Source organism: Balaenoptera borealis, assembly GCF_965194805.1.
Source record: "Balaenoptera borealis genome assembly, chromosome: 10".
Taxonomy (NCBI): domain Eukaryota; kingdom Metazoa; phylum Chordata; class Mammalia; order Artiodactyla; family Balaenopteridae; genus Balaenoptera; species Balaenoptera borealis.
Window position 1 is genome coordinate 78,047,307 of NC_138874.1, and position 18,797 is coordinate 78,066,103.

The following is an 18,797-nucleotide window of genomic DNA, read 5'->3' on the forward strand; positions in this document are numbered from 1 at the left end:
CTGCGCTAAATCCCTGAGGCTCAGAGGTCACACAAGCCTTTCTTCAGATTAACCTTACCACCAATACATTTCCTTTATGCTCTCAGAATAGCTTCTCCCTTACTACTACTTACTGGGACCGGAGAGGAAAATTAAAGGAACTGAACAGAAAGGTTTATTTTGACTAAGGATACTTTTATATACACTGTGACAAATAGCATAATTAATTTCCTTTTTCTCTTGGCATTTTTTTGGTTCTAACAGTTAATCTTTAGGATTTTTCAGCCCCAGTTTAAACAAGCAATGAGAAAGCTAGTCTGTGACAGTATTAATTGGAGCCTGGATGTCCAAAACTATGCTTTTCCTTTAGCAATTTCTTAAGTAGGAAAAATAAAAGTCTCTTGGAATAAAAGCAGTAAGGCTACATACATATTGAATATCTAAAAAAGAAAGTTGGCAGAGGACAATGAGTCCAAGATGATTTTATATATGATAGCTTCATTGCTTTTAATGTCGAGGCTTCAGCCCCTCTGAATCTTTAGGAAGGATCAGGTAGCTGCTGTTTCTCTGGATCATGCCTCCTTAATGAATATTTAGTACACTGGAGGGACTCAGCAACTGTGTACCCCAAACCCAAGGATGATAAAAGGGAAGACAAAAGCAAGGGTCAGTAAGCAGTCTGGTGGAGGTAGAGAAAGGACCATCACTGATCTTCTCCCTCCATCCACTCCTCCCAAGACAAGCTGCTTCTTGATAGCATTCGTTTGTCAGCATACCCTGACAAATCCAAATACATCTCACTTGTAAGCCTTGGCTAGCATTTATGTACCCCAAAAATGCAAAATCAAGTTAAATAAGGAGAAATATGAAATCGTTTTCTTGCAAAAAATAAGTTGAATATTGATGTCTATGCATGTTTGAGTGGACTTTAGGTTAACTTTTATTATTATTTTTAAAATTATTTTAAAAAATTTTTATTGTTGTTGGTGTCTTTGTTAAAGAAGTTAATAGAAGTTTAAAATCGCTGTTCCTTTCCCTAAGTGGCTTATTATTGCTTTAATGTTTACTTCTACCCGTAAATCTCCTATTCTAATTAGAACAAAGTAGGGAAGAGATTTCAAATAAATCAGTGTATTGGAAGGTCAGGTCAAAAATAATATAGTAGAAGCACATTAGGATAAACCAGATATTAACTCACAAATCAGAATATTAACTTTCTGCTACATCCTGTAAGTTATGATGCATGGGACCACAACTGTTTTATTTATCATTTTATCCCCGGCCTCTATCACAATGCCTGGCATATAATCTGTACCCCAAAATTAATTAACAGTAATGTAGTAATACACTATGATATAATAGCTCAGTACAGATGTTAACCCTGTCCCCTAGTGCCAAAATGATACATTCCCTTATAGGCATATTTACCTTGAATTTAAGAAAAAAAACATTAATGTAATAGGACACAATAAGGTAAAAAGAAACCCATTTGTCATATACAAGTAAGGCAATGGGAATAAAAGACCTGAAAGGGCAATGGGTACAAAGATATGAAGGTACCGTAAGGATACAATTAGGAATGAGACTTCAAAGCAATAGTTTATAAAGAACTAGTTGTTCTATTCTGGGATATCTACAAAATAATAAACTGTCAATAACATGGCTTTCTGGGGACATTAGGGCTGTCTATAGCTGAGTCTGAAAGATGTTACCTGATGAAGGAGAGTCTGTGGGGTGAGATTGTAACAAATAAAAGAAAAAGATGTCTAAAGGTGAATATTCAAAGGAACAAAGATGCCTTTTGAATGTTATTAGGTCATTCACAGAAAATTGTAGTTTTTTTTTAAGTAAACATTTAGGGTTGGTAGAATATTTTTTTTAAAAAGATAGTTTGCTATATACATAAATAGGAAATAGAAAATTAATTTTGAATAATTAAAACAAAACAAATAAGCTCTAAAGAGAGCAACTTTACTTGACCTGAAAGGGCAAAGAGGAGTATAAGTGGGTTCCTTTTCTTCCCAAGACCAGGTAAGTCCTTAAAGGGATGGTTGGAAACTTCTGTTAATTTTGAAACCAAAGAACAATGTAAAGGTAGAGGGAAAAGTTACTTTGGAAAAAATTCCCAGTGTTAGGAAAGATAGCCCATCTGGAGAATGAGTGGACCAATCCAACTGACAGTTAATCTAGATTGCAACTATAAAATAACTTTCTCTTCACTGTTAACAGCAATGAAGTGAATTCTAGGTATATAGTTGTCTGATTGTGATATTCAAGTTAAACTAAAGCCTCTGCATGTACTTTGACAGGTACCATTTTTATGGTGGACTAATCCTATACCATTGGTTACAAATCTGAAACAGAGTGAGTTTCCTATTTACAGTAAATCACATGTATATAGTGGGTTGTGACCCATATTTACATTTTGAAATACAAGCATATGTGAATATGACTTTTATACTTTATAAAAATTGACTCTTCTTACAAACCATCACAATCAACTACATTTTCAAAGACATGATAGAAATTTCTTAAAACTCTTACCGATCCCTGAGAATGGTCCAGAGCTCTCCACCTAGGCAAGCTTCCATCAACATATACAAATATTTGCTGTCCTTAAATGTTCTGTATAATCTGTGAATTGCAAACAAGAAAACAAAGATTATAAACGTTACTGTCTTTTAAAAGCATGTAAATGTTTTCAGTGCCCGTATTACAGTCTTACTCTTGATTTACCAAGCTTGAAATTTTATTAAAAGAATGAGAAAGATCTAAATTCACAAAGAGGAAAAAGGAAGCGATGGCTCATGACTAAGATTTTCACACTGTAGGGGGTAGTCTCTCCTTTGAAATGGATTAATCCAAATGATTATGGACCAAGAGGGCTTCCTGGGGTTCCTCTAATTCCAATTTGGCTAACGTTTCAAGTGTGGCCTCTTGAGCAATATTTAGTGGTCATAAACATGCAGTGTGCATGGATATTCAGTAGATGACACTTTAAAATATAGATGTGTATGACATTTGTGCACTGTTCACTTAAATTCATGTGATACCCTGTTTTCATCAAGTGCCACTGGCAAATTAACTAGAAAAGCTTCTGAGTATTAAAAAAAAAATACCAACTCATTATTGTCTTATCAGTGCTCTCAAAATACTGAGATGGGATAGTCATTTCATTTTTTAACAACTTCAAAAAATATTCAAAAAAAGAATATTCAAGGTAAAATAGTTTGATTTTTGGTATTTTGTCTTTCACACACCAGAGGTCTATGCAGAGTTCTTGGAATAACAGGATAAAAATGGAACATTAAGAACTCTGATATCTCCTTTGGGAAAAACATGTTCTTTTCACAGAATCTGATTCTCATTAAAAAAAAAAAAAAAAATCAAAATTTTAGTGTTTTTTTATTTAGTAAAAACTTAAAAAAAATCAGATTAAAAAATATGTTTCTTTGTGTGAATCAAATGTGTAACAGTGAGCGCAAATGTGGTTGCTTTTCCACTTGGAGTTGGGGACTTGAGCCCTGGGGCAGGGTCTTTACCTTACTATGAAATCGGAATGAGCCCCCTGCATGATCTGCTTCTCCGAGCGGATGTGCTCCTGCTGTCTCGTATCCACGATGTGGCGTTTCTTGAGAATTTTCATTGCAAAGGTTTTGGATTCTTCACTTTTCAATTGGACCTTAAAGAAAGCCAGAAGGGAGGAAGTGAGAAAAAAAAAGAACCCACAGAGTTAATATAACAGAATGCATTCTTAGCCCCAAATTAACAGGTGCATGGAGCACTGAAATGACACCCCAAACACCACCTGTATCACAGTAAAGCCTTGCTGGAGCTGGGTTTGAAATCCAGGGCTCACAGCTATTGCCCAATCTCATTCCACTGGAACTGATGCATTTTCACTAACTGGATTGCCAATTAGTTTTGTGCCCACTGGGATTAGAAGAGGGAAAGTGTATTTGATTCTCATTGTATTATTTCATTTCATTTCAGATAATGTGTTTGAGTATACTTTACAGTTTTTCTCCTTCAGTCAGAAAAGTAAAAATAAAAACGAATTCCTTCTCCAGTTTTACTTAGAGTGTGGAAAAAGTAGGACCATACGGTCCTACAAGCTTTTCCTCTTTTTAGTCCTAATCCACAAACATTTCTAGAGTTACTTAATTCAGTGATAGACCCTTGTCTCTGCTGAGACTGAAAATTTATGTACTGTTATTTCTTCTTTTTATCTCACAGTCTTTCCCTTCCTTCCAGTTTAAAAAAAAAGATAGTAACAAGATTTCTTTCTAAAGACTTTGGAAACTACTTTTCTTTTCCTCTCAAATAGGCATGATGGCTTTAATCCTGTCTGACCTTAAACCTTACTCCTTAGTTATCCTAACTGGGAGACCTAAGCTGAGCCTTGAGGTCCCCAGTGCTTCCAAGCCTCTGTCGCAGCCCCACATGGCTCTCGGTGGCTCTGGAGAGAGCTTGGGTCCTCCAGATGCCATTCCTCAGACAGGCTGCTGGTCTGTGTTCACTGTTTTACACAATATCTCAACAAGGTGACTTGCAAGGAAAAGAAGAGATAACTGAGCTAATTACTTAATGGCAATATAAAAGGGTTACCATTGAGTGTTCTCAAACCACAGAATTCTCAAGATAATACCAAACAGCCTGAACTAGTGAAAGCCTTGGAGAAATAACATGATAAGCTGTTTCTGCTTTTCAGCTGAAGTGTGGCTGTCTCCTCTTTAGTTGTGAATTGTTTACTGCTTTAGCTGCAGGGATAGTGAAGGTCTCAAGTGTCTTGCTCATGTACACATGGACAGACTGAATTCCACTGAGAGAAGATTAATGTGGCAAGCTCTTTAGAAGAAAACACGAGGACACTTCAAATAAATAGGTCTCAGTTTGCTGCCAGCATTTGAGAATCTATATGACAGGTTAGAGGGGAAAATGGATATTTGAAAATGCCTTAAACAGCTAAAGGCCCTCTACTCCATTTGTGAAACTCTTTGAGATGACAGATTAGTGTGATACAAATGAATTCAGTTATAGTTCATAATAAAATACAAAAATGTGAAAACCCACTTCTAAAAGAAATCTGGGTAAGAAAGATGACATGAAAAATGAGCTGTGTCAGAGTACTAACACTCAGAGGAGAAGAAATCAGATCATATTCCCTCTTTAGAGTCTTACCCAGGTAAATGACTGAAAAGTAGATCACACACCGAATGTACAAATTATTCTCTTTAGAGATGGTAACACACGTTTTAACTTGTGCACAGGTTAGGAGGAAAGAACCCTGGCTTTAGGGTAACAGGTCTGGACTTAAATCCTGACTCCACTTAAGGCCTCTCTCAGTCCTCTTAGGCAGTTGAGTAACTGCTCTGAGGCCCAGTTCTTGCTGAGGATAACGCCACCTACTGTATGGAGTTATTGGGACCTTAAATGAGAAAGTGCCACCGCATGGGCATTCAGTGATGGTCTCTCTACATGTACCTTGGGTAGATCAAATGTTATCTTTAAAACAAAGCCAGATCATGTCACTTCTCTGTTCAAAACACTGTAGTGGCTTCCCATCTCACTCGTGGTAAAGACAAAGCTGTCACACAGTCCGACAAGGCCCTACGTTATCTGAACCCCCATTCCCTGTAAGCCTCACTTCCTCCTTGCTCACTGTGCTCAGGTCACACTGGCCATCTTGCTGCTCCTTGAGCATAACAGCAAGCTCTTGCTTCAGGCCATTTGCACATGCTATTCTTCTGCCTTGAATATTCTCTCACAGTTATCCTCAGGGCTTGCCCTCTCAGTTCCCTAAATTCTCTGCTCAAATGTTTCCTAATCAGAAAGTCTCTCCTCACACCAGTCTACATAAAAGAGTAATCACCTACTTCTCCCTTCCTTTTTTAAGTGTTCTCTATAGCTCTTATCACAAGCTAATGCACCAAATATTTATTCTGATTACTTGTTGAATATCTGTCTCTTTTCACCAGTCTGTAAGCAACCCAAGACTGGGGATTTTTTTGTCCACTGTGCCTGACAAAGGATAAATGCTCATTAAATATTTGTTGACTAAATGAATCAAAGAAAGAATGACATAAGCCATGATGACTTATCACTGGCAAAGCCACAAAGAGAGCTGGTATCTCAGCTCCATACTGTGTATCTCTGAGGTTAACAGGATAAAAACAAGGGAAGCTATAAATGACAAGTATGTAGCATTTGCTCTTTTTCTTCTTTCCAAAACTGCCACTATTCATAAAAAAGGAAGAAAAAAGATTTCTAAATGCTGATGCTTCACAGGAAATATACATGCCAAATATCTATGTGATACAGCTCTGAATTTTCAGTTGTTATATTTACAAGATGTTTTCTTAACCTTGCTTTTCCTTGAATGACTAAAATGTGATATTATTCCCAAAAAGCCTACTATATTAATAACATCATCTCTAGGATAATGTCAACTGGGTCTTGGGGACAGTTATCCATCTACATCTAAATACAAAATAAATTTATGAAGAGACAAAAAGAAATGTGTTCACTGATACGTTAACAATGGTTTTCTCTTAGGGAGATTTTTAGTTGATTTAGCTCTTTTTAACTTTTTTGAATTGCTCAATTTTTGTACAATTAGCATATCTCACTTTTATGGTAAGTAAAAATAATGACTCTGGTCATGGAAAAAAAATTTTTAAGTCTCTTTTAAATCAGACTAGCTATTTATTATTGTCTGACTTTCTCAAAGGATTCTGGTTCAGTGGAAACCACTCTATTAGAATTCCATGTATGCAAAGACCTTGAGAAGTTCTGTATAGGATAGCAACCTATTCAAGTTCGGGCTGAGCCACACTTTTCATCTCCTTAAAGTACGTGCCATAATTTTTTCTTTCAATATAAACTCTCAGTGTAAGTTACAGCAATTTGTATTTTGAGAGCCTAAGCTGTTATGCTTTATTATGAAAGTGTTTTCACAAAACTAATCCATGAAAAATTTTAAGGTGAAATTTAGTTTGCTTTTTATTTGTCCTATTGCTCAAATTAATTATACCAAGTCCACTTGTGCCAATTTGAGATGATGATGATTTTGTAGCAGGTCAGCTAGAGATATGACATAAATGTTGAGTGTGAACAGAGGAAGGCAAAAGAGGAGGAAAGGAATGCATTTCTTCTTCTTGCTCAGGAATCCTTCCCAGCCTGGTTGGTTTAGGCATGATTCCCAGGTTTGTCTTTGCAGACAATCCTAACCCCATCTAGATGTACAGGCTAATGCACTGGTTGAGAATGTGAGCTTTGAAATTTGACTACCTTTGTTTAAATCTCAACCTTTTTTTTTTTTTATTGTGATCTTGGACAAATTTCTGAAGCTCTGTCTTTGTTTCCTCATCTGTAATATGTGGATAATTCTCTTAGGTTGCCTGTGAACATGAAATAAAAGGGCCTATATATCAAACACAGTGTCTGGAACAGAGAACACATTCAGTTAGTTGCCTTTATTCTTTTGTGCTTCTTAGTTTAATGGTCTCTTCAGGCCAAAGCAATTTTCTCAAAATACAATCCACCACAGGATGAATGCCACTTTGTACCCATTCCTATTCCCACCCCATCCACTTCAGTTCTACCAAGGGAATAGTAGAGGTTTGAGAAGCTACATCTAAAAGATTGCTGGCCCTTGTACCATACTGGTTTCACTCTCAAGACTTCTAGAAAGGAGACATGAATGAGAAAATGCTAATACTCGATATATTTCTTCTATTTTTTATAAGTAATGCTATGTGCTATATCAGAAATTAAAATTGGAAAAAGTTTCATTTACAGTAAAATGTTGCTTCAGTGTGAATCACTGTGTTGCCATTTGAAGGAATGTATCCTTGAGCAAAGTGAATCTTAATGTGGGAATTTTTGACAAAGATTTTGACATGTTCTTAACTATCAGGTTCTAGCTGGTGCCCAGATAATACTGACCTGAAGATGAGAGGCAATGCCACCAGCATTTTGAAGAGCTTTGAAGACACAATTGCTGGCTGTATTTAAATACATGCTTGCTTTTATCTGGGGCAGGCACTTGCTTTATAAAGGCTGGTCTCCTGTTGGACCTAATTCTTTGCTCTTGCGAGGAAGGAGGGTTATGATCAGAGCAAGGTTTAAACTAGCTCAGTGCCAATGACTGGGAGCTGGTCCTTAGAATCTGTTTGTCCATTCGTCTATTTAACTTTTTATTAACAGTTCATAGTTTATTTTGCACTGCAGATATCTTTTCATTATTTTGGAAGAAAACAGATTTCTGAACTATACTGTAATTAAAATGATTTATTAAATATAAGGTTTGAACTGTCAATATCACTTGGCCTATTATTATGCAAAATTCCTTTATAAAGTAGTTCAAATTACAGTTCCATGCATGACAGGAAAGGGTGACTCACTTAGGTAAGCTAATACTATAGAACAAAGATGATGAAGTGAGCTTAGAAAAGCTTATACAGTGGGAGGTGGCCAAGATGGCAGAGTAGGAAGACCCTGGACTCACATCCTCTAACAGACACACCAAAATTACAACTACTTACAGAGGTACCATCTATGAGAATGACCTGAAAGCTAGCAGAAAAGATTTTCTACAACTAAAGACATAAAGAAGGAACGACCACGAGACGGGAAGGAGGGACAGAAACGCAATATTGTCAGGACCCACACCCTTGGGTCAGCAACTCACAAATAGGAGGAATATCACAATCATAGAAGTCCTCTCCAAGGAGCGAGGGGTCCAAGTCCCATATTGGACTCCCTGGCCTGTGGGTCCTACACCTGCAATATGAGCCCCTATAACGTCTGGCTTTGAAAACCAGTGAGGTTTGTGTTTGGGAGAGCAGGAGGGCTTTAGGAAACAGAGACTTCACTCTTAAAGGGTGTGCACAAAATCTCACACACTCCAAGCCCCAGTAGTTTGAAAGGACCCTGGATCAGACCCACTTACTAATCTTAGAGAGCCTCTGGAGAGGCAGGGGGCAAGTAGGAGCACCTTGGTGATGAAGACACTGGCAGCAGCCATTTTAGGGGGCTCATTCTACCATGTGGACACAGGCACTGGCAAGTGCGACTTTGGAATCCTCTCTCTATCCTGTTAGTGCTGGGTACTCGGCACCAGCCCCAGGCTGGCACCTGCCCCAAGATGCACCCTGCCTCTCTGGCCCAGGTCATGCATACTGCTGTGTGGGGACTCAGCCCCACCACCAGTGGACTAGCACCAACTATGCAGGAAGCCTACCCTCCAGTGGGGCCTGCAGCCACTGCATGACGTATAGCCTTGGAGCCAACTGGCCTGGGTGGGGCAAGCCTGCTTACCAGCGCACCCACTGTAGTCAGCCCTACAACAACAGGAGTGTGCAAGTGGCCCACAGAGGGGCCTCCCCTAGAGCATACAGCTCTGCTAACCAGAGGGGAGTGTACTGCTGGGACACGTAGGCTATCTCCCACATAAGGACACTTCTCCAAGATCAGAAAATATAATTAACATACCTAATACACAGAAATAAAACCAGAGACTTAGGCAAAATAAGGAGAAAGAGGGATATGTTCTGAACAAAGGAACAAGACAAAACCTAAGAAAAAGAACTAAATGAAGTGCAGATAAGCACTCTACCCAGTAAAGAGTTCAAGATAATGATCATAAAAATGCCCACTGAACTTGGGAGAAGAATGGATAAACACAGAATTTCAACAAAGAGTTAGAAGATATAAACAGAACCAAACAGAGCTGGAGAACACATTAAGTGAAATGAAAAATACACTAGAAGGAATCAAAGGTAGATTAGATGATACAGAGGAATGGATAAGTGATCTAAAAGACAGAGTAGTGGAAATCACCCAAGCTGAACAGAAAAATGAAAAAAAAGGATTAAAAAAAATAAGGATAGTTTGAGGCCTCTGAGACAACATTGAGTGTACTAACATTCACATTATAGGAGTCCCAAAAGCAGAAGAGAGAAAGGGACAGAGAACTTACCTGAAGAGATAATAGTCAAAAATATCGCCAACTTAGGGAAGGACACACATCCAAGTTCAGAAAGCACAGAGTCCCAAACAAGATCCACCCAAAGAGGTCCACACCAAGACACATTATAATTAAAATGGCAAAAACTAAAGATAAAGAGAGAATCTTAAAAGCATCAAGAAAAAAGAAAATAGTTATGTACAAGAGAAATCCCATAAGGTATCAGCTGACTTTTGAGCAGAAACTTTGCAGACCAAAAGGGAGTGGCACAATATATTTAAAGTGATGAAAGGAAAAAAACCTACAACCACGAATACTCTACCCAGCAAGGTTATCATTCAGATTTGAAAGAGATAAAGAGTTTTACAGACAAGCAAAACCTGAGAGTTCACAGCACCACAAAAAACAGCTTTACAAGAAATGTTAAAGGAACTTCTCTAGGCAGTAAAGAAAAGGCCATAATTAGAAATATAAAAATTATAAAAAGAAAAAATCTCACTGGTAAAGGCAATAGATCAACTACTTACAAAGTTAGCAGGAAGGTTAAAAGACAAAAGTAGTAAAATTATCTATATTCACAGTAAGTAGTTAAGGGATACACACAAAAAAGAAGCAAAATATGACGTCAAAAAATTAAACAGGCAGGGGGAAGTAAAAATGTAGAGTTGTTAAAATGTGCTTGACCTCGAGCTCATCAATGTAAAATATTACTATAATAATATATATGTTGTTATATATGAACCTCATGGGAGCCACAAAGAAAAAACCTGTAATAGATACACACACAAAAAGAGAAAAAAAATCCAAACATAACAGTAAAGATTCTCATCAAATCACAAGGTAAAAGAGCAAAAGAAGAAGAGAGGAACAAAAAAGAACTACAAAAACAACCAGAAAACAATTAACAAAATGACGATAAGTACATACCTATCAATAATTACGTTAAATGTAAATGGACTAAATGCTCCAATCAAAAGGCATAGAATAGCTGAATGGATACAAAACCGAGATCCATTTATATGCTGCCTACAAAAGACTCACTTCAGATCTAAAGACACACACAGATTGAAAGGGAGTGAATTGAAAAAGATATTCCATGCAAATGCAGATAAAAGAAAGCCAGGGTAGCAATACTTAATATCAGACAAAATATACTTTAAAACAAAGACTATAACAAGACAAAGAAGGGCATTATGTAATGATAAAGGGATCAAGCCAAAAAGAAGATACAACAATTGCAAATATATATACACCCAACTTAGGAGCACCTAAATACATTAAGCAAATATTAACAGCTGTAAAGGGAGAAATTGACAGTAATACAATAACAGAAGGGAACTTTAACACCCAACTTATATCAATGGACAGATCAGACAGAAAATCAGTAAGGAAACACTGGCCTTAAATGACATATTAGACCATATGGACTTAATATATACAACATTTCTTCCAAAAACAGCAAAATACATGTTCTTTTCAAGTGCACATGGAACAAATATCCAGGATAGATTACATCCTAGGCCCCCAAACAAGTCTCAATAAATTTAAGAAGACTGAAATCATATCAAGCATCTTTTCTAACCACAATGGTGTGAAACTAGAAGTTAACTGAAAGAAAATAACTGCAAGAAACACAAACATGTGGAGTCTAAAAAACATGCTACTAAACAACCATTGGGTCACTAAAGAAAGTAAAGAGGAAATAAAAAAGATACCTGGAAGCAAAGAAGAATGGAAAAACAACAATCCAAAATCTATGGGATGCATAAAAGCATTTCTAGGGTAAAGTTTAAAGTCATACAAGCCTACCTCAGGAAAGAAGAAAAAATCTCAAATAAAAACATGTAACCTTATACTGAAAGGAACTAGAAAAAGAAAAACAAACAAATCCAAAAGTTAGTAGAAGGGAAGAAAAAATACATATGAGGGCAGAAATAAATAAAATAGAGACAAAAAAAGAAACTATCAATGAAACTAAGAGCTGGTTCTTTTAAAAGGTAAACTGTGAGCAAGACTTATCAAGTTAAGCAGAGAGCCCAAAAATAAAATCAGAAATTAAAGAGGAGAAGTTACAAGCAACACTGCAGAAACACAAAGGGTCATAAGAGATTACTATGAACAATTATATGGTAATAAAATGGACAATCTAGCAGAAATGGATAAATCCCTAGAAAGATACAATATCCCCAAACTGAATCAGGAAGAAATAGAAAATGTGATCAAACAATACCAGTAATGAAGTTGAATCAATAATAATAATAGTAGTAGTAGTAATAATAATAATAATAATAAATAACTCCCAACAAACATGAGTCCAGGACCAGATGGCTTTAGAGGTGAATTCTAGAAGACATTTAAATAAGACTTAATACCTATATTGTTCAAACTACTGCTGAAAATTAAAGAGAAAAAAATGTTTCAGAACTCATTCTACCAGGCCAGCATCACCCTGATACCAAAAGCAGAAAAAGATACCACAATAAAAGAAAATTACAGGCTAAATATCACTGGTGAATATAGATGCAAAAACCCTCAACAAAAATATTAGCAAACGAAACTCAGCAGTACATTAGAATGATCATAAACCATTATCAAATGGGATTGATCCCAAGGATGCAAGGATGGTTAATGTCTACAAGTCAATCAGTATGATACTCCGCATTAACAAATTGAAAAATATCATCTCAATAGACGCAAAAAAATCTTGTGACAAAATTCAACATTGATATATAATGAAAACTCTCAGCAAAGTGGGAATAGTGGAAAAATACCACAATATAATAAAGGCCATACATGACATAGCCACAGACAACATCATATCCAACAGTGAAACGCTAAAAGCATTTTCTTTAAGGTTAGGAACAAGACAAGGATGCCCACTCTCACCACTTTTATTAAACATAGTACTGAAAGTCCTAGCTATAGCAGTCAGGCAAGAAAAAGAAATAAAAGGAATCCAAACGGAAAAGAAGCAGTAAAACTGTCACTGTTTACAGAGGACATGATATTATATATAGAAAATCCTAAAGACATCACCAAAAAAACTATTAAAACTTGTAAATGAATTTGGTAAAGTTTCACAATACAAAATTAATATACAGGAATCTGTTGGCTTTCTATACACTATCTGATAGTTCAGATATCAGAACTATCAGAAAGATAAATTAAGAAAACCCATTTATAACTGCATCGAAAAAATTCCTAGGAATAAATCTAACCAAAGAGGTAAATAATTGTACCCTGAAAACTAGATGACATTAATGAAAGAAATTGAAGATGACAAAAACAATTAGAAAGCTATTCCACGCTCATGAATTGGAAGAATCAATGTTGTTAAAATACTCGTACTACCCAAGGCAATCTACAGGTTCAATGCAATCCCTAGCAAAAGGCATTTTTCACAGAACTAGAACAAACAATACTAAAATTTGTATGGAAACAAAAAAGACCCTGAGTAACCAAGGCAATCTTGAGAAAGAAGAACAAACTTGCAGGGGGGGGATCATGCGCTCTGATTTCAAACTATACTGCAAAGCTACAGTAATCAAAACAGTAGGTACTGGCACAAAAACAGACACAGAGATCAATGGAACAGAATAGAATGTCCAGAAATGAACCCATGCTTATATGGTCAATTGATCTACAACAAAAGAAGCAAGGATATACATTGGGGAAAAGATAGGCTTTCCAATAAATGGTGCTGGAAATACTAAACAGCTACATGTAAAAGAATCAAACTGACAACTTTCTCATACCATATACAAAAAATAAACTCAAAATAAAGACTTAAATATGAGTCCTGAAACTATAAAACTCCTAGAAGAAAATATAGGGAGTAGGCTCTTTGACATCAGTGTTAGCAATATATTTCTCAATATGTCTCCTCAAGGAATGGAAACAAAAGCAAAAATAAACAAATTGGCTATACCAAACCAAAAATCTGTTGCACAGTGAAGGAAACTATCAACAAAACAAAAAGTTGGCCTATTGAATGGGAGAAATATTTGCAAACATCACATCAATAAGGAGTTAATATCCAAAATATACAAAGAAACCATACAACTCAACATCAAAAAAGCCCCAAACAATCCAATTAAAAAATGGGCAGAGGAACTGAATAGATATTTGTCCAAAGAAGACATACAGATGGCCAACAGACACTTGAAAAGATGCTCAACATCACTAATCATCAAGGAGATGCAAATCAAAACCACAATGAAAATCCACCTCACACCTGTCAGAATGGCTATCATCAAAGATACAACAAATAACAAATGTTGGTGAGGATGTGGAGAAAAGGGAACCCTCATGCACTGTTGGTGGGATTGTAAATTGGTATATATAGCCGCTGTGGAAAGAGTATGGAGGTTCCTATAAAAAATTAAAAATAGAACTGCCATATGATCCAGCAATTTCACTTCTGGGTATTTACTCAAAAAATGCCCAAACACTAATTCCAAAAGATATATATATATCCCAATGTTCATAGCAGCATTATGTACAATAGTCAAGATATGGAAGCAACCTAAGTGCCCATCAATAGACAAATGGATAAAGAAGATGTGGTGTGTGTGTTTTATATAAAATAAAATATTACTCAGCCATAAAAAAATGAAATCTTGCCATTTGCAACAACATGGATTGATCTAGAGGGTAGTATGCTAAGTCGAATGTCAGACAGAGAAAGAGAAATACTATATGATCTCACTTATATGTGGAATCTAAAAGCAAACCAAACAAACAAAACTAAATGAAAAGAGACTCATAGACACAGAAAACAAATGTGTGGTTGCCAGAGGGGAAGTAAGTGGGGGTGGTAAAATAGGTGAAGGGGATGAAGAGGTACAAACATCCAGTTATAAAATAAGTAAGTCAGAGGGATGTAACATACAGCATAAGGAACATGGTCAATAATATTGTAATAACTGTATGGGGACAGATGATTACTAGGCTTAACTGCAGTGATCATTTCATAATGTATGCAAATATCAAATCACTATGTAGTATACCTGAAACTAACATAATATTGTACATCAACTATATTTCAAGAAAAGAAAAGAAAAGCTTACACAGGAAACCTGGGTTCTAGTCCTAGATCTTTCACTAATAGGTTTATGTTTAGTCATATAATCTTACTGGGCCTCAGGCCACCTCTCAGAAAATGAAGGACCAAACTAAATTACATCTAAGGGTTCCTTCCAGCCGGAAGGTTCTATGAACCTGAAATTTGACATAATAAATATGCATTTTGAAAGCATGTTAATTATATTTAACCTTATGGAAACAGCCCAACAAACCTGTGGCAATAGCTTGGGCCAAAGGATAAAGGGGGAATTACCCTAGTAACACAAAGGTAGCATAAGGAAGCATGATGATTCACTCTGGAAGCATGACCCTGAGTTTACAGCACATGCATATTCTCCTGGGATGTGGAGGTTTTATTTGCTCTGTTCTCTCAACCCCAACACGTAAAGGGGATCTGCTTCTTAACTGTTGTATTTTCTGTGTTACTAATTGTCAAAGAACATGCATTGGATAGAAATAGTAGTAGCTTTCCCAAGAAGAGCATTAAAACAGACTCCAAGGCATAAGGAAATCTAGGCAGAGTCATCCTAATTGTAATAGCTGGACAACAGCAAAATAGGAATGGCAAATATTTTCTCTAAACAAACCAGCACACGATTTAATCAGGCAATCCATGTTACATGGGATGGCATACAATCATTTCTTTATTTTGGGCTGTCTTTATAAACAGGGAGGAAATAGATTTCTAAGTAACCCAGGAACAATGTGGCCATGGTCTGTATTGTAAAATTTGAGTAGCTCACATTTAATCCAAATTGAGGTAATTTACGGAATTCATGACAAGGTCTATAGTGAAAAGAAAAGTTCTATAAGTGAAGATGGAAAGAAGGAGGGAGGGAGGAAGGAAGGCAGGCAGGCAGGCAGGTGGGGGGAGGGAGGGAATAAAGGAAGGAAGGGAAGGAAAGAAAGAGAAAGAAAACCCTAGACTAAGAAAAATGTATAGGTCCTATTCTATAAGATAAACTGTGCCAAACTGTGGGAGTATGCTTTTCTCTACTCTGGTTACAGTTCTCAACCAGATTCACCAAAAGAGGCAAAAGACCCATAATAAAACTTTAACAACCAAGTAAACCAGCAAGCCAACTATTAGACCCTCTAGACATGCATAAACACTAGGTTGTTCTGTCTCCATCATTTTGCAATACTCCCTTATTGCCAGACAATGCTTCACAGCCTATCAGATACTGGCCTCAAACTCCATGTTCAGGAAACAGCTTAAACAGCTCTGTTCTGTAGCAGTTGGGTACAGTAACAAAGCTGAAGTAGGGTATAAAGGAGCCATAAAATCACCATAAACTTCAAAAAGAAAAAAGGCATGAAGTTGCTGTGTATTAAACACCTTTATATTCAGATCCACATTGAACTAAATTTACAATTATACATGTAGAAAATAAAAATATTTAGTGTAAAACAAAGTTTTAGTGTAAGAAAACATGCAGTAAAAAAGGCTAATCTTTAGAGAGAGAGTAAATTAGTAGTTGCTGGAGCTGAGGGTAGGAATGGAGAGTATTTGCAAATGGGCCACAAGGATTCTATTAAAGTGATGGAAATGTTCTAAAACTGGATTGTGGTGGTGATTGTACAATTCTGTGGTAAGTAGATTATACCTCAACAAAGCTTTTAAGGAATTTTAAAATAAGAAAAAGCCAGAAAATATGTGTATCTATATTTTTTAGTTCTTGTCTTTATTGATTGTGAGATAGGTATATTTTTAATTTACATTTTAAGGAACTAAATGTCAGAAATGTTTTTCTTTCTATGCTTATCTTTACCCCTTCAATAAAAGTTCCCGATTAATCAAAAGTATATTTCATTTTTACTCTAGTTTCTGTAAACTATTAACATTTTTATAAAAAATTTTATTCTTTTTTATGACTCCTCTATTTGCTATTTATTAAAAGTCCTAAATTCAAAGAAGTCCTCATGTCCAAAAAAAAGGTGGGATCATGGGTCATTTTAAGCAAAATGTACGTAACTATCACAAAATTCTTAAAACTTATCTAGTCAAAATAATACATATTTGCTGGGTAACGTCTCTTATTATTTTAATAATGTACAAACTACAATCATACCCAAGTTCATAATATCTGGAGCCTCATTTTCCTCACTTACGAGAATAAAACCACATTATTTTATAGTCACAGATATTGTAAGACCAAATCAGATAGTGTATGTGAAAGTGCTTTGAAAATTAAAAAGTGCTATGTAAGAATTATCATTATTACCATGACTTCCAAGATATGTGGGAATGCTAATTAAAATGGATACTTATAAATAGTATTTTACTGTTACAATTCATAATTAAATCTGGTTTTAAATTAGTTGTTCCAACCACCCGAATGAAACAGAAGGAATAGGAAAAATTAATGTCTGAATTTAAGGAAGTTTTTCTTTCAAAGAGAAAGAAAAAGCAGTGTTATTGCTCTGATGCAAATAATTTTGGACATGACATACTAATGTGTCCAACTATTCAGGAGGAGCCAACTTACTACATTACTGAGAGAAAGTGAAATTTTTTAAGGGCACAGAAAGCTTCTATTCTACAAAGTAGTATTGGACTGTACTCCTCAACATTTCCTAACCAAAAAGAAAGAATTCTTATGTGAGAATTACTTTTCTCTATGTAATAGTACTATAAAGTTCAGGAAACATTAACCATAATCTTAATTTAAAACTTCTGTTTTCAATCTGTTGTTAAAACCTGTTTTCTCACTAGTTATCCACAGTTTTATTATTTACCTGTCTCTCTTCATTACACAATAATATCACAGATTTCTTTTCCTTAGTCAATATCTAAAACTTAAAAAAGAACCACGGCATCTGGTTTGTTCCATGGGATACACAGGGAGGAACATAGGGAACTTGTCACCATCTGCATGATGCACGTCCAAATGACACAGAGAATGCAAAGGATGGACCATGAGTTGAATACGGATGTCAGAGTTGGGAAACTATTCAGCCATGAGCACGGAGGCATGGCCCTGTTGTACGATTTTATAGTTAAGACTTTATGTGTAAAATTTATTTCATAGATAACCACTAAGTTATCTATATTAATGGTGAGGTATATCAATTTCAGAACAAAGAACCTAGAAGAAGTAGCTTTTTAAAATTTATTTTATCATCTATTCTTTTTCATTTGATCCCACTTGCCATTTGCACAAGTGATAATCAAGAGACAGTCTCTCTGCTTTTCATCCTTGTTTTCCTTCCCAGGGTCACCTCAACTTCTTATCAAAATGTCTGTAACGCCATTTTCTCTGTAACTTGCCTTTAGACCTAAAATTCAGTTTTACAGCTAGTGATAAGAAACAAGGAAATATCTGTATTTTTAAATTCAAATTGAGTTAAAAACATGTGAAGCAATTTTCATAGAGGAAATAGTTTTCATTTTAATTTTTTAAAAAGACATTTAACTTTTAGTTCAGAGGAAGATAAGAAAAAGAACTTCATACTTTTGTTTTTAATTACAACATGAACAAAAGTTTGGACTGTCTTATAGAAATCATTTGCAAAGGAAAGAGCACTTGTGATTTCCCTTAATAGGGAGTTAGCACTGATACATTTTGACTCAAAGGGCTACCTACATTGATTCAAGATTGTTTCCTGAAATGTGAAATTTAAACACACCATTTCTCTTCCCTACAGTACTTGTGTTAAACAAACCTTATTTCATTTTGTAGGGATATTAAAATTGATTTTATTACCTATGATGCACTTTAAATTGTTTTCCTTCATAATCAAATAGTTTCTTTCCCTTAAG

General features: G+C 35.7%; 1 protein-coding gene across 4 annotated transcripts in view; it reads right to left on the minus strand.

The window, feature by feature from the left end:
- The window catches only part of PRKG1 (protein kinase cGMP-dependent 1), a 1,237,939-nt gene that overhangs the window by 19,100 nt on the left and 1,200,042 nt on the right, over positions 1 to 18,797 (minus strand). For all 4 annotated transcript variants that reach the window (XM_082339465.1, XM_082339464.1, XM_082339466.1 and 1 more), the window contains 2 exons: positions 3,522 to 3,661; positions 2,524 to 2,613 (listed from right to left, as the gene is read on the minus strand). In XM_082339465.1, coding sequence (XP_082195591.1) covers positions 2,524 to 2,613; positions 3,522 to 3,661 — 230 coding nt within the window. The remainder of the gene's footprint in view (positions 1 to 2,523; positions 2,614 to 3,521; positions 3,662 to 18,797) is intronic.